We start from the raw sequence: 15346 nt of genomic DNA, 5'->3' as shown, positions 1-15346 counted from the left end.
ATGAAAAGAAAATCACTCTCAATAGTAAACGACATTATAAAGTGAGAGTGATTTTCTTCATGGTTCGATCTTATGCAATACTCATTGCATAGGACGCCTCCACTTACATGTCTTCGCATGTACAATTTAGTGATCCATTGTTTATGTCATATACAAAAGTGGGCCGCATCCATAGTGTCCCCAAGATAAAGTACTCAGCCTTATCCCTATACTATAGATCATTTTGACTATATACTTGAACTTGATCCACTTTTATGTCTCTACCTATAGTTCAAGTAATAATACTATAGCTAGAGTATTCTTAGTTTATTGAATTTAGATTAACGATTGTAAAATTCATTTTATTCAATAACAATCTCTACTGAATAAACATAAAACTTTATTGAAAATAGAAAATGTTTTTATTTACAAACTAAGAGTTTTAGGACATAAAACCCAACACGACCAACATGAGTTCTTTCAACATGTTTTGTCCTCACTCACATGTATTATAGAAATTTTTTTGAAAAAGACCACCAACTTCTACCTAAGTTCGTCCCTATGTCACATCTAATTGGGAGATGTACCGCTATGATACAATTTGTAACGCCCTATATCCAGGGTTCAAATTAGGATTTTGAATCTGGATTCGACACCTGATAGCCTATACATCCCTAGCAACAAGAGTGAAGACTATTCCCACCGACCAACATGATTCCTTTCAACGTGATTTGTCCTCATTAACATGCATCATTGAAACATTTTCGAAAAAGACCACCAACTTCTGCCTAAGTTTGCGCACAAATCACATCTTATTTAGAGAGGTACTGCTCTAATACCATTTGTAACACCCCCTATCAAGGATTTGAATTCTCCAGATTCGACACCTGATAGCTCCTACATCCCCAACAACAGGATCACGTTTCTTACTCATTTCTAAGAGTGAAGACTATCTCCATAGATCAACACGAGTCCTTTTAGCCTGCTTTGCCCTCACTCACATTCATCCTAAAAAAATTTCCTAAAAGGACTATCAATCCGCTTTGGTTCATCATTGAGTCATATCTTACTTAGAGAGCTACCGCTCTAATACCATTTGTATTGCCCCTTGTCTAAGATTCGAATTAGGATGCCCCGTGCTTCACCAACAATAGGATCTGATTACTTACTCCTCTCTTGTAAGAGTGAAGACTATCCCCACAAACTAACATGATTTCTTTCAACATATTTTGACCTCACGCACATACATTATCAGAAAATAAGTACATTTAGCTTTAGAGTTTCTATGATTGAGACATCGAAAAGGAAGATACATTTTATTAGTATATCTAGTAGTTTTAATTCTTTTAAGGCATTTTTAGCCATCATATCTTCAAATGTTGGGACTATTGTTATTGACTTATGTTTCCCAACTGATACATCACTTTTATTAGATGAAAAAGAAACATACGCTCAAACTCTACAACTTAACATTCTTCGAAATCACATCAAAACATATCCCATTCTCTTCAAGTCTTTTCTGCAGATCAGTTGGTCCAAACACAATACCAGGAGTAAGAACTCCATTGGGAAGAACCTCGCGTTTGCTTAGAACAATCAAAGCACATTGAACAAGGATTATCGGGGTGGCTACATATCCAATCTCAGGACCCATCACTCTCGTTACAATTGTCATATCCACTTCTCCACTCCCTTTACCATTCTTGTTCCTAAAACCATGACCAACAAACCACATCTTGAAAGACGCGCTATCGACCTCGTCTTTCGAAGGACCCTTCTTCTCAAAACAGCCGAGACTAAAAACCGAAGGGAATGTCAAGAGAAGCCACCTCCCGAACGAGCTTTTAGCCAACTTCCCCATGATCATACCAACTGCAATGATTTGGCTAATGCCAATCAATGACTTCGACCCAATTTTTACGCCGAAACGAGCTGGCTTCACCGACGACCAAAACGCCGTCCTCTGTTCGATCTCTTCGACGCGCTCATTAACACCAGGAAGACCATGAGGGGTTTCAGCGAGAGAAGAGAGTGTTCTACGAACAACAGGGGAATCAGCTGAAGGTAATCTTACAGCCCAAAGGCCTGTCTCTTTATTGTGTTCCACAAATTGTCCTTTTGGAGGACAAGGGCCCGGAATCTGACACAACAAAAATCATTATAGAACGGATCGAAATTTTGATTAATGTTTTGTAGAAATTTCCTCACCCTTGGCCGAGGTCTTCTAGCCCTCGAACGCCGCAATTGCACTAATTGGTCGGCATTAGCAACACCCAAAACAGCCGACTCAAATGTCCCAAAGTTCCCAACAATTTTGTTCTTGGATTCCAAGCTCAAATACGCCTCGATCCGGTTCGGCGCCGATTCCCCAACCCACTGCTTGGAATTGAACATAAACCCCAATTCAGCCGGAACAGAATCGAACCCACAAGCCGAAATCACCAAAGAACCATTCTCCACCGCCCTCTCATGATAATCAGCTTCCATTTTCTCCATGAACTCCGGCTCCCCACAGATGTCCAAATAATCGCACCCAGTCTCCACACACGCCGCCACCACAGGCTCGCCGTAGCGGCGGAAGGGTCCGACGCAGTTGAGGATGAGCTTGGTTTGGGTGCAGAGGCGGTGGATGGATTGTGGGTCGGTGATGTCGGCGATTAGAAGCGGAATGGGCGGCGGGGAGTGGAGATTGGCTGCCCATTTGAGGGTTTCCGACAATTTTGTCGGATTCCGACCGGCGAGAGCGAAGGATTTGAGAGGGAAAGAAGGGGAAGGGTTGAGGAATTGGAGAGCTTGTCGGACGACGTGCTTGCCGGTGAAACCAGAGGCGCCTAGGATTATGAAATCGTAGAGTGAACTCTCCATTGTTTAAGCTTCCAATCTCACAAATTCGGTTGATTTGCTGTTAATAAATAAGTAAATCAACTACTTACCAGCTCTCTTTCATTAAATCAGTTATAGTTCGTTGGATGGTATTTGCAGTAAGCATAGTAACTCTAGATCTAATATGTGCAACAAATTCGACTTTTGAAAGGGATGCTTTTAGTAGATAAAAGGTCGATGCGGGCTCTGCATGTTGCTGGGCTCTGCATGTTGCTCTGATGATTCATGATAATTCGATGGATCGCTCGGCCATCGTGTCGGTGACGCATCATTCAAATTTCTGCCCTATCAACTTTCGATGGTAGGATAGTGGACTTTCGATCCCACTTCTGTTTTTCGTTGTTGTTATGAATTATGTATCAAGTAGCGAGCCTCCCTAGACAATAATTTCATATTTACCTATTCTATTTACTCTCATTATTTTTTCATTAATTATAATATTTCATTTAGGTAGATTTTGTGACCACTATTTTACCAACCCTATCAATAGAGCATTATATTTTAAGTTATATTTGCTCTTTACCAACCCTATCAATAATTACAGACATACTACAAGAAGGAAAGTTTCTTAGACGGGACAAGTAGTCACTCAAAATAAAAAAAATAGAAAATGAAATCTTAATATAAATAGAATATATATATATATATATGATATGTATATTATAACGTTTCAAGACTTTATCCAACTCGCATGAAGTTTAGCACATGAACCATTGTAAAAGTTAGAGAATTGAACATGAAATTGATGCCATAGATTCTTATAGGTTGGCTTGGATACAAAGGGAAAAATAGAACTTTCATTAAAGGTAAATTGATGACACCCATATAAGCTAATCAGGTAAGTGGTCTTACTATAGGATAGGCTGAAAATTGTATGAGTTATGATGATGTATGAACTATGTCGTACGATGCGGCTTATGAGTTATGATGATGTATGAGTTATGATGATGTGTGGGTTACGATACTTGATGATGTGCGCAGTATATATATATTTTGATGAATGACGTACTTGTTATGTTTGATGCACTTTGTGGCAATATGATGAGTATGATGATTACGTGACATTTACCTTAATATGATGATGTTTTCCTTATTGAGCATGCTATATGATGATGAGTGTCATATTGCATCATATTGTTAGATCAACATAGGACACGACCCTAAGAGCGTGAAAATGATATTAATATAAATATCCACGAGTATGTGTTACCTAGAGTAACAAAGAGATGAGACTAGAAGGTTGTGTCAGAAGAGACATTATAATGGATTTAGAGGGAACTCGTACATATTGTATGTTCATAAGCATAGGGCTACTTCCCCTAGAGATGATGAGTGCGGACGCGCACAGGTGCGTATGCACACAGATGAGGGTGTTCATGAGGCGCATGACACTATGGGGTTCCGCTGACCTCCGGACGCCGCTACAGATTAGCTTGACCAGAGGGTCTAGGGAGTGTGTGAGTGCCCTGGGGATTAACACTCGCACGTGTGAGCCGTGTGTAGGGAAGTACTACACATCCAATTTGTCCGAGACTGGAGGCCACCCCTAAGATGATTAGAGATAGGTTTCTAAATCATGATTGCAAGTGTTTGCATTTGCATCGCCCCTATAGTGGAGTCACTTACTGAGTATTCTTTGAAATACTCAAACCGTGTACCACATCATTTTTCAGGTAAAGGCAAGGCGCACTTGTACGAAGGACGGCGGCATCGCGAGCAGAGACTGTGGCACGTGTATAGGGTAGACTCATATTTAAATTCTTCGTTTTAAGTTAGAATAGGTTGTTTTCCATTCCATTGTTTTAAATTATTTTGTATTTGTTTTTTTTTTATTCTCCAAATTTTAGTATTTTGTATTTAAACACGTAAGACTATGGCTGTGTTTTCCAGAAAAGAAGTTGTTTTAAACGTTTTTCGAAGTTTATATTATAAATGATGTTCATGTAAGAGTTATATTTCCTTATTATAGATGAGCATGAGACGTAAGTGGCGACTCTAGATATGTGGAAATTTAGGGTCGTTACAGCGAGGATGAGTGGGGCCACGTGTCAACTTTAGATAAAGCATCTGAAAAATAGTTGAAGTTGCATTTAATCGAGACTACCTACTGTCAGGATCATGCTTGTCCAAGGCGTGTTACTTATGGGCGCGTGTCGGATGTCTCATTTATTCTTTTTTAAAGCGTGTTGTCCATGGTTGCATGTACGTTCCAAACCCCTTTTACTTCTTTTTCATGTGCAGGTAGGTCATTACTATTCTTGTCATATTAATACGATGGTGTATGATCATTCAAAATCATGCCTACACCTGCCAGAGATAAAATACCCCAAAATGTACAATCGGGGATGTGACTAGTTATCAATTCTTACTATCTGAGTTATGTGTATCAAAGTTGTGGGATGTGACGAGAAATAATAAATAATAAATACGATAGTGTGATATCCACTTTTGGTGGGTGGCTTATTGTTGCTCTAGTTTTTACTTGCATAGAGTGCTTCTTCTTCAGTATTTTAGCATGATATCTCCTATTTGCTTTGTCATGGCTTCTTGGCTAGTTAGCAAATTTTCAAACTCCACAAGTGATGGTTGAACGGGTCATCCTTGTATAACAATAACAAAAATTCTATATTCTGGTTGCAATCCATGGATGATGAACCTCTTCATATGAGCTTCTCTGATGACGAACTCAAATCTAATTCAGTAATCTCTTGACAGATCGACTTGTCTCTCTGGAAGTATTGAATAATCGTCATGTCGGCATTGGAGACTAATGGCAACTGATTCTCTAAAAGTTGTAGTCTTGTATCGTTCTTCTTTGAGAAACGTGTCACGAACATGTCACATGCTTCTTTTAGAGTCTTGTTGTCCCAAATGTGCTCCAACATATCTTCTTCAGCTGAGGTCTTCAAGGCAAATATTGTTTTGCCTCATTTGATTCTCCATTTCTGAAAGGTGTCATTAGTACCTTCTTCCAATGGAGCAATTTTGCTTCCTCCAACAACCTCCCAAAAGTCTTGTCCCTGTAGATAGGACATCATGTATGTAGTTCATGTGTTATAGTTGTTGTTGAGTTTATTGATTCCTCCGATGACTTGGAGATCACCCATTGTGTTAGCAGTACCTTAGTAGTACCAAACTAGATTTTACGAAAATGAACTTGCAGAGTCACGAACTACTCATGACAAGAAGAAACTCACTCAATTCTAATGTAGAAGATCAGGCAGAGCTACTGATGTCTTTTGACTTAGCAATTCGCCTGGTGAAAAAATCCTTTACGGAGGAAAAACAGTCGGAAAAAAAATAGTTGGAATAAGAAAATAACATAAAAACACAAGAGAGAGACACAATATGTATTGAGATTATGTTGAAGACCAACCAGTGATTTGTTTCTCATTAGTTTGTCATATTTAAATAACAATTCTACGCTAAAAAATGGAAAGGAGTGGCAACTCAATTAACATCGTTCCACCGGACGTGGCCATTCCACTCAACTTAATTTTGTGGCTTTAACTTAAGAATAGAGATTTATCTAACAATCTCCTCCTAAGCCCTATGGTATACTACCTTATTGTTTGAACTCCGATCTTCGAGCGTAGTTCTTCAAATTTCACCCGCGCTAGAGATTTAGTGAAGATATCTCCAAGTTGTTATTCTGTTTGGATGAAGTCAATCTTGATGAGCCCTTGATCTGCACATTCCCGAATGTAGTGGAATCTCATTTCTATGTGCTTACTCCGGTCGTGTAAAACTGGATTTTTGATCAGGGAGATCGTAGCTTTGTTGTCCACATATAGCATTGGTAGATCGCCTTCTCTTTTGATGAGTTCTTTCATCAGCCGCGCAAGCCAGACCCCCTGTGTGGCCGTCGTCGAAGCAGCGATGTACTCTGCTTCGCAAGAAAACATAGCAACTACCTTTTGTTTGGTTGATTGCCCGTAGATCGCATCGCCTGAGAGGAAGTAAATCATCCCGCTAGTGCTCTTACGATCATCAACGTCAACAGCCATATCACTATCACTGTAGTCAACCAATTCAAGCTTCTTGTTTATTCCGCTAGTGCTCTTATGATCATCAATGTCACTTAGCCATATCACTCTCACTAGTCATATCACTATCACTACAGCCAACCAATTCAAGCCTCTTGTTTCCTCTCTCCCAACAATTTTCTTCAGCTATTTTTCCTCGGAAATTAGAGTCGAAATGGCTCATCACCTACCACCATATATTATTTCTTCCATGTTTGGGTAGAATAAGTCGTTTTCCAAGCATAAAAAAATTATGAGAGGTTTTGTGCTTTTTAAAACCCATGTTTTTTTTTTAATGATTTCTTCTTTCAATTATTTATTTATTTTGGTTTTTTTTTCATTTTTTATTATTATTTAGGTTTATTATTGTTTCTTTTCTAATTCTTCTTATAAATCTAATTATCAATATTAACCATTTCAAATAAACCCAATATTTCAATGAAAATTAAATAAAAATGTACTTAGTAGTAAAAATAAACTAAAAAATATAAAATATTAATAATTTATTTACATATTATATTTAATTCATTCGACCAAAAAATTAAAATTTATTATTATTTAATTACAAATTAAATAAGGTAAGAGTACGTATTAAATTCATCTTATTTAACTCCTCCACGGGAAAATTAACAAATAAATTCATCTTATTCATTGAGCCAAAATAATTATATAACTGTATACTGAAGGAGTGCGCCAGGCCCTATAAGTAGTGCAACACATGGGCGACGCTTGAGAGCCCGGGTAGCAAGCTACCGCAGTGGTCACTCCCCCTTGAAAAAATAATTTAATATCATGAGGGCCGATGGCCCACGTATCAGATATTAAACTGATAAGAACAGATACTACACTTGATCTTAGCCAAAAGGCCGAGAAAGGTATGATTTTAAAGCTATCTCAACCTGTTTTATACTCTCTCTTCCTCTCGCTTCATTAGCCTTGGCCGATGTGGGACAAACTCATTTTTTAGTTTTTATTTAGTTCAATATTTTGTAATTTAAAAAAATTGTTAAATTTATTCGTACCCTAAACATTTCTATCAAAATAAGAAGAAATTTCATCAAAACTAAATATTTTCGCAAAATGAAATAAATAATTATAAATTTTAAACGGTAAAAAACTATATTGACATTAGAACTAATAATTTTAAAATAAACATTTCACTTACCATATTATATTTAGTTTATTATTTATTCTCTAACTAAACTAATTTTCTAAAATATATATTTAAATTGAGTTGTAAATTTTAATTAAATAGGTAACGATCGAAAAAAAAAAAAACTATTAGTCGTCAGAAATTCGAGACCCACTCGGAATCACGTTTCCTGACCACCACAACGCGCCAAAATCCTTAGCAACTTCCCTCCCACCTTCAGCTATCCTCCATCCAACGCCTCGTGTACTTGCGACAAGGAAACATAAGAGAAAGAGAAATATTCAAGACTCTGGCAAGATCCGAAAACGAAACCCACGGCCTTAAACCACCAGATCCAGTGTCAAAACGCTCAAATTCAGGTCATCTTGGCTCAACTCAAGGATCCTATTTATATAGGATACCCTCACTCACATGTCTACACATGAACGATTTGGATCAAATCATTTCTAATGATTACAAAGTGGATCGTATCAATAGTGTTACCAGGATAAGAAACCCAACTTTATCTATATACTATAGACTCATTAGGTTATTACTTTGTTATGATCGCACAAAAACGCACACACTCGATCTAGATGAACACAAAAAACATGATAGAGAAAATGCAAGGAGAATATTGGCTAAAGGATTTGTATTGATGACTCTAAGTATGTACCGTAGAGAATAGAGAAAGTACATTTCAAAGCTCTGTTATATATGGTTTAACTTGCTATATATAGTTTTACCAGATATAACTTTTTACTATACATAGCTATTTTATGACAATTTATTTTATATGTCATTTACTAAATATAACTTTATTATTTATAACGGTTGACTAAGCTATAAATAAGTAGCAGACTCCATAACCTAACAATTCTCTCACTAGAGATTGATCTAGTCAACCAAGAATTTCATTCTCAAACAACCATGAGCATCTTCATAGCACCATACAAATCGCAACTCAAGCTCAACTCTCACTTGCTTCGTGGTCTTAAAACTTTGCTCCACATTTTGTTCCTCAGCAGTAGTCTCTGGAGTTTCATGAGTATCTGCTACAACATCACTAGGTGATTTTCCCTGCAACTCAAGCTCAAATCCCACTTGCTTCATGGTTTTGGAACCTTGCTCCACATCTGTATAGATCATTTCCAACCGCACTTTCTTCAATTCTCTGGCAGTTCTTGTGAAGCTAACTCGTTTCTGCTTGCTCATAACGTAGTTCTCACAACGATCCACATCAACAGATTTCAGACCTTCTAAAACTCCTTTCGCAATCAGCATCTTCATTCCTTTCACGCTCATATGTCCAAGTTTATTGTGTCATAGACTTGAATTTGAAGCACTCTCAGCAACAGCAGTCATGTTCATACACCTTGTAATGGTGTATAAAGTTCCAGATTTTATGCCACGTGCTACCACCATAGCACCCTTCATAATCTTCCACAAACTCTTCCCTAACTCCGTTGCATAATCTGTGTTGTCCAACTGACCAATAGAGATTAGGTTCTTCTTGAGACCAAGAATGTGTTTGACATTCTTTAACGTCTACTGATTTCCTACCGAAGTTTTTATGCAGACATTCCATTTTCCTTTAATTTCCAAATTTTTGGTGTCAGCAAGATACACCTTCTCGAAATTTTCAAACTTAAAATTCCAGAACAACTCTTTATTTGAAGACAAATGAAAAGATGCACCTGAATCCAAAATCTAGGATTCAATCGAACTATTCACGCTGAGTATTAGAGCATTCCCAATGTCTTCTGCTGAATTTATAGAATTATTATCATCTCCAGATTTGTGATTCTGCTTCCTCTTTGGTCTTGTACAATCTGTCCAAAAGTGATCTTTTCTTCACAATTCCAACACGTTACGTTTGGTCTATTTAAAGATTTTTCTCGGTTCTTTGATTTTGATCGCCCTTTGTTTGGGCCCTTCGTTTTACTTCTTTCCCGTTGGTCAACACTGAGAGCACTACCAGATGAATTTTCAATTTCTCGTTTGCAAATACTTTCGCTGAGAACTACATCTCGAATCTCATCAAACTTCAGTTTATCATATCCTCGGAAACTGTTGATTGCGGCAACAACAATATCCCACGACTCGGGTAAAGATGATATCAAAACCAATGCATTAATTTCATCCTCAAAATTAATTTCCACCGAACTCAGTTGACTTACGATCATATTGAATTCATTTATATGATCAACAACAGATCCACCTTCAGACATTTGTAGATTGAACAATCTTCACATCAAATACACCTTGTTTATAGCCGATGGTTTTTCGTACATATTTGACAATGTCTTCAACAGATCTGATGTTGTCTTCTCCTTGATGATGTTGAACACCACGTTTTTGGATAGCGTCAACCGGATCAACTTTAAGGCTTGTCGATCTTTGAGCTTCCACTGCTCCGTGGTCATGGTATCCGGCATCACTCCCGACAGGGGTTCGTGAAGACTTTTCTAATAATATAATTTTCAATCTGCATTTTTCAGAAACCGAAATCGGATCCATCGAACTTCTCAATTCCAATCTTTAAGCTTTCCATCTTCACAGATCATGGTGAATTTCGCCTAGCTCTGATACCAGTTGTTAGGATCGCACAACAACGCACACACTCGATCTAGATAAACATAAAGAACATGATAGAGAAAATGCAAGGAGAATATTGGCTAAAGAATTTGTATTGATGACTCCAAGTGTAGCATAAGAGAGAATACAGAAAAATAAAAAATACATTTGAAAAGCTCTACCTAAAGGGATATATATATAGTTTAGCTTGCTATATATAGCTTTACTAGATATAACCATCTACCATATATAGTTTTATTAGATATAGTTTTTTACTATACATAACTATTTACTATTTACTATTTATGACAATTTACTTTATATATTATTTACCAAATATAGCTTTACTATGCATAACGGTTAACTAAGCTATAAATGAGTAGTAAGCATCAAGCTCGATAACCTAACAATTACTTAAACACGATTCTTTTGTATGTCAACCACATACTATTCAAGATTACATTAATAATCTTGGATTTTCATATAGGGGATAATATTAAATTGTAAATAAAATTATAAAACTATTATTAAAAATTAAATAATTAATTACAAGGCTTTATGGCATAAATCCCAACAAGAGCGCCCTACCAAGTGGTAGTAGTATAGGTACCATCGAGCAAGGCTAAGGGCAGATATTGTAGCGCATTAAGGCAACTAAATGTTTGCCCAGTATAGTAGAATCCATCCTAAGAGAGGATCTAGGACCACGTAGGTAGACACAACAGATGGCAAGCACTCGAGGGTCTCGTCCTCCAAACTCGGGTGGCTATATGGTCTTGTGGGAGAGTTCGTCAGCTAACCTCCCATGATGTTTTGGCTAACAAACAACATGGTGTCCCAACACATTATTATGAGGTAGTGCCTTAACCTAGTGCTAGGCATTCACTACACAAGCAAAACAACCATCTAAGTCAAAAGAACAAAAAAGTTGTAAAATCGGTAAACTAAGTTAGATAATAGTAGAGACTAGGTTGAAATTTCCTAACGGCCTAAAGTACCGTCCATGGAAACCTACTAAGTTAAGAATGTGATGAGAGCCTATAAGTAGGCTGCTTACTGAATATTTTTATACTGACCCTTTTTCCTTTTTTCTCAGATGTTCGCAGGTTATCGATCAACGTGTAAAGAATTCAAGAGTTGCACGGTCACAGAAGAGGTCATTCCAAAGTGTCAATTTGTCTTTATATTTGAGTCTTTTACGTTTCGTTTTGTAATTACATCTCAAACTCATTTTCTTTATTTGATTTAAATTTTATTGCATTTTTATCTTTTATTTTATTTTTATTTACTTTTAGTCTTTGTTCTTTTAGTCATGGTCCGAGATTCGAAATCTCAAAATTTGGATCGTGAAAAGTAAGATGCTAATGAAGAAGTTGACCTTCATTTGTATCGAAGCTTAGTTGGGAGCTTGAAGTACTTTGACAAGAACGAGACATGATATTTTATTTGTTGTAAATATTGTAAGTAGATTCATGACAAGGACAAAGAAATCAATGGGAAGTAGGTAAAAAAAAGTTATTGGTTACATATATGGCACGTAATTTATTGCAAATAAAATATTCTCGAATCCATATTGACTCATTACGTGATAGTGATTAGGGTTGTAATTTTGATGTTCATGAAAGTACGTTAGCTTTTTAGTATTAGTTACTATGCTCTTTCATGGAGTTCAAAAAAACAACCTATTACGGCTCTTTCTATCACCGAAGAATAATATATCTCATTATCTACAACTGGATATCAAACTTTATGGCTCAAAAGTGAAACGGTTTTATTTTGTGATGATAGTTCTACCATTGCATTATCAAAGAATCAAGCTTTTCATGGAAGAAGTAAACATATTAGAATCAAATATCATTTCATTAGAGACTTCGTTAAAGATGGAGAATTGACGATGAAACATTGCAAAACTCAAGATCAAATAGCAGATATAAAGTAATATAAGCTCTTATTTATCTTAAATTGTATAAGTAAAAGAACAATTTTATTCTCGTCTACCGAGTTTATTTTACTGTGAGCACCTAAAGCATATCGCAAATGATGTTTGAAAGAACCTTACAGCAATTTCTGCAATAGAGCATGCTTTGAAATAACATCAAAACATATCTCATTCTCTTCGAGTCTTTTCTGAAGATCAGTAGGTCCGAACACAATACCAGGAGTAAGAACTCCTCCTTTCGGAAGAATCTCGCGTTTGCTTAGAACAACCAAAGCACATTGAACAAGGATTATCGAAGTAGCTACATATCCAGATTCAGGCCCCATCACTCTCGTTACAATTTTCATATCCAGTTCTCGACTCCCTCCACCATTATTATTACTAAAACCATGACCAACAAACCACATCTTAAACGACGCACTATCGACCTCGTCTTCAGAAGGACCGTTCTTCCTAAACCAACCGAGACTAAAAATCGAAGGGAACGTCAAAAGAAGCCACGTCCCGAATGAACTTCTACTCAACAAACCTATGATGATTCCAACTACAATCATTTGGAGAATGCAAATCAATGACTTATGGCCAATTTTTACGCCGAAATGAGCTGGCTTCATAGAGGACCAAAACGTCGTCCTCTGTTCGATCTCTTCGACACGCTCGTTAACACCGGGAAGACCATGAGGGTTTTCAGCTAGAGAAGAGAGTGTTCTACGAACAACAGTAGAATCAGCTGAAGGTAATCTTACAGCCCAAAGGCTTGTCTCTTTGTTGTGTTCCACAGTTGGTCCTTTAGGAGGAGGACAACCCGGAATCTGACACAACAAAATTCATAATAAATTTTAATAATGTTCCATAAATTTCAAATATTTTCAAATATATTTTTAAATTGTGGAATTTTCCTCACCGTTGGCCGAGATCTTCTAGACCTCGACCGCCGCAATTGCACTAACCGGTCGGCATTAGCGACACCCAAAACAGCCGACTCAAATGTCCCAAAATTCGCAACAATTTTGTTCTTGGATTCCAAGCTCAAATACGCCTCGATCCGGTTCGGCGCCGATTCCCCAACCCACTGCTTGGAATTGAAAATAAAACCCAATTCAGCCGGAACCGAGTCGAACCCACAAGCCGAAATCACCAAACAACCATTCTCAACCGCTCTCTCATGATAATTAGCTTCCATTTTCTCTATGAACTCCGGCTCCCCACAAATGTCCAAATAATCGCACCCTGTCTCTACACAAGCCGCCACCACCGGCTCGCCGTAGCGGCGGAAGGGTCCGGCGCAGTTGAGGATGAGCTTGGTTTGGGTGCAGAGGCGGTGGATGGATTGTGGGTCGGAAATATCGGCGGTTAGAAGCGGAATTGACGGCGGGGAGTTGGGATGAGCTGCCCATTTGAGTGTTTCCGACAGTTTTGTCGGATTCCGACCAGCTAGAGCGAAGGATTTGAGAGGGGAAGAAGGAGATGGGTTGAGGAATTTGAGGGCTTGTCGGACCACGTACTTGCCGGTGAAACCAGAGGCGGCTAGGATTATGAAATCGTAAAGGGGAGCCTCCATTGTTGAAGCTTCTAATTTGACAGAATCCGGTGGGTTCTTAAATTCCGGTGGGAATGTGGAGGAAAGTTTATGTTAGGAACCATTACTATTAAGCTTTAAATGCTATTTACTAATCTACTTCGCTACCTAGTTGATTTTAATTCCTACATTAAAAAGTTTGGGATTTCAAGGTTGGTTGAGTCGGATTGTAATTGTTGGAAGAAAGTCCCACATCGGTAATTGTTGGAAGAAAGTCCCACATCAGTAATTGTTGGAAGAAGTCACATCGGTTAATTTAGGAAATGATCATGGATTTATAATAAAAAAATTCTATCTCCATTACTCAAAGTAGACCATATCATACCATTCGTCTAACAGTAATATTGTTATTGGTTTCATAGTTATTGTCAAAATTTGTAGGCTCCTCAATTGGAATTTAATTTGAGTTAAAGTATCTTAATCAACAAAACTGTAACGACCCTATATGCATAACCTAGTTTCTTAGGTTAAAACAATATTAAAGAAATATTAAATAAGTTAAAGTAAATATTAAATATAATCACGTTATATACTCACCTAAAGTCTAAGAAATTTAAATAGATCTACCTAACGCATGTGCCATGATATTTACTTGTGATGTTGTCGGCAACTGTGTAAGGGTGCCTTGAGTTTTTAAAAAATACTGACCCAACTATTGGGATTAGAAAATGCAAAAACATGAACATAAATGAAACTCATTATATTAAAGTTGTATTCCCTTAGGTGACCAATCATACATCATGTTACATCATGTCATGCACATATTATATCCTTCAACATACCATATCATTACACGTATTATGTAACGACCCGAAATTTTCTACTTAATTTAAGGTTGCTACTGTATACGTATCATAAACATTGAACGGCGTTTAAATTAAAAACATTCTATTCTAGCCTAAGTCTAAGAAAATAAATACCACTATCTTATGCATGTGTCATGGTCTCGAGTTGCAATGTCGTCGTCAGCCGTACAGAAATGCCTTGTCTTAACCTAAAAAATGTAGTAGCATATGGCTTGAGTATCTAAAAAATTACTCAGCAAGTGACCTCACTATTGCGGTTAAATGCAAGAACATGCAAATGCAATGACGGGACCTATCCTTTCAGTCTATTTTCCTACGGTACTGTCCTAAATGGTCATTTGAACATGTACCATATACTTTATACACAGCCCATATGTGCGGGTATGGGCTCACTAGTCAGTTCGCACACCACTGGGCCACCTTGTC

At 37.4% G+C, this 15346-nt stretch overlaps 2 protein-coding genes and 1 non-coding gene across 3 annotated transcripts; all 3 read right to left on the bottom strand.

Moving 5' to 3' along the window:
• Positions 1-1272: 1272 nt before the first annotated feature.
• LOC111468612 (probable mitochondrial saccharopine dehydrogenase-like oxidoreductase At5g39410) lies at positions 1273-2876 on the bottom strand. Its single transcript, XM_023113891.1, has 2 exons — positions 2188-2876; positions 1273-2119 (listed from the first exon to the last, which is right to left on the bottom strand). Exons 1-2 carry the CDS (start codon positions 2842-2844, stop codon positions 1439-1441), a joined length of 1338 nt encoding a protein of 445 aa, XP_022969659.1. The 5' UTR covers positions 2845-2876; the 3' UTR covers positions 1273-1438.
• Positions 2877-7570: 4694 nt separating this feature from the next.
• Positions 7571-7766, bottom strand: LOC111473136. Its single transcript, XR_002715563.1, has one exon. It is a non-coding gene; the product is annotated as a U2 spliceosomal RNA (small nuclear RNA).
• Positions 7767-12558: 4792 nt separating this feature from the next.
• LOC111468602 (probable mitochondrial saccharopine dehydrogenase-like oxidoreductase At5g39410) lies at positions 12559-14138 on the bottom strand. Its single transcript, XM_023113867.1, has 2 exons — positions 13440-14138; positions 12559-13347 (listed from the first exon to the last, which is right to left on the bottom strand). Exons 1-2 carry the CDS (start codon positions 14094-14096, stop codon positions 12652-12654), a joined length of 1353 nt encoding a protein of 450 aa, XP_022969635.1. The 5' UTR covers positions 14097-14138; the 3' UTR covers positions 12559-12651.
• Between the last annotated feature and the right edge of the window lie 1208 nt (positions 14139-15346).

The sequence above is a fragment of the Cucurbita maxima genome, unplaced genomic scaffold (genome assembly GCF_002738345.1).
Source record: "Cucurbita maxima cultivar Rimu unplaced genomic scaffold, Cmax_1.0 Cma_Scf00002, whole genome shotgun sequence".
Classification (NCBI taxonomy): Eukaryota; Viridiplantae; Streptophyta; class Magnoliopsida; order Cucurbitales; family Cucurbitaceae; genus Cucurbita; species Cucurbita maxima.
Note: the sequence above shows the minus strand (reverse complement) of the source record. Positions and strands in the feature narration are given on the sequence as shown.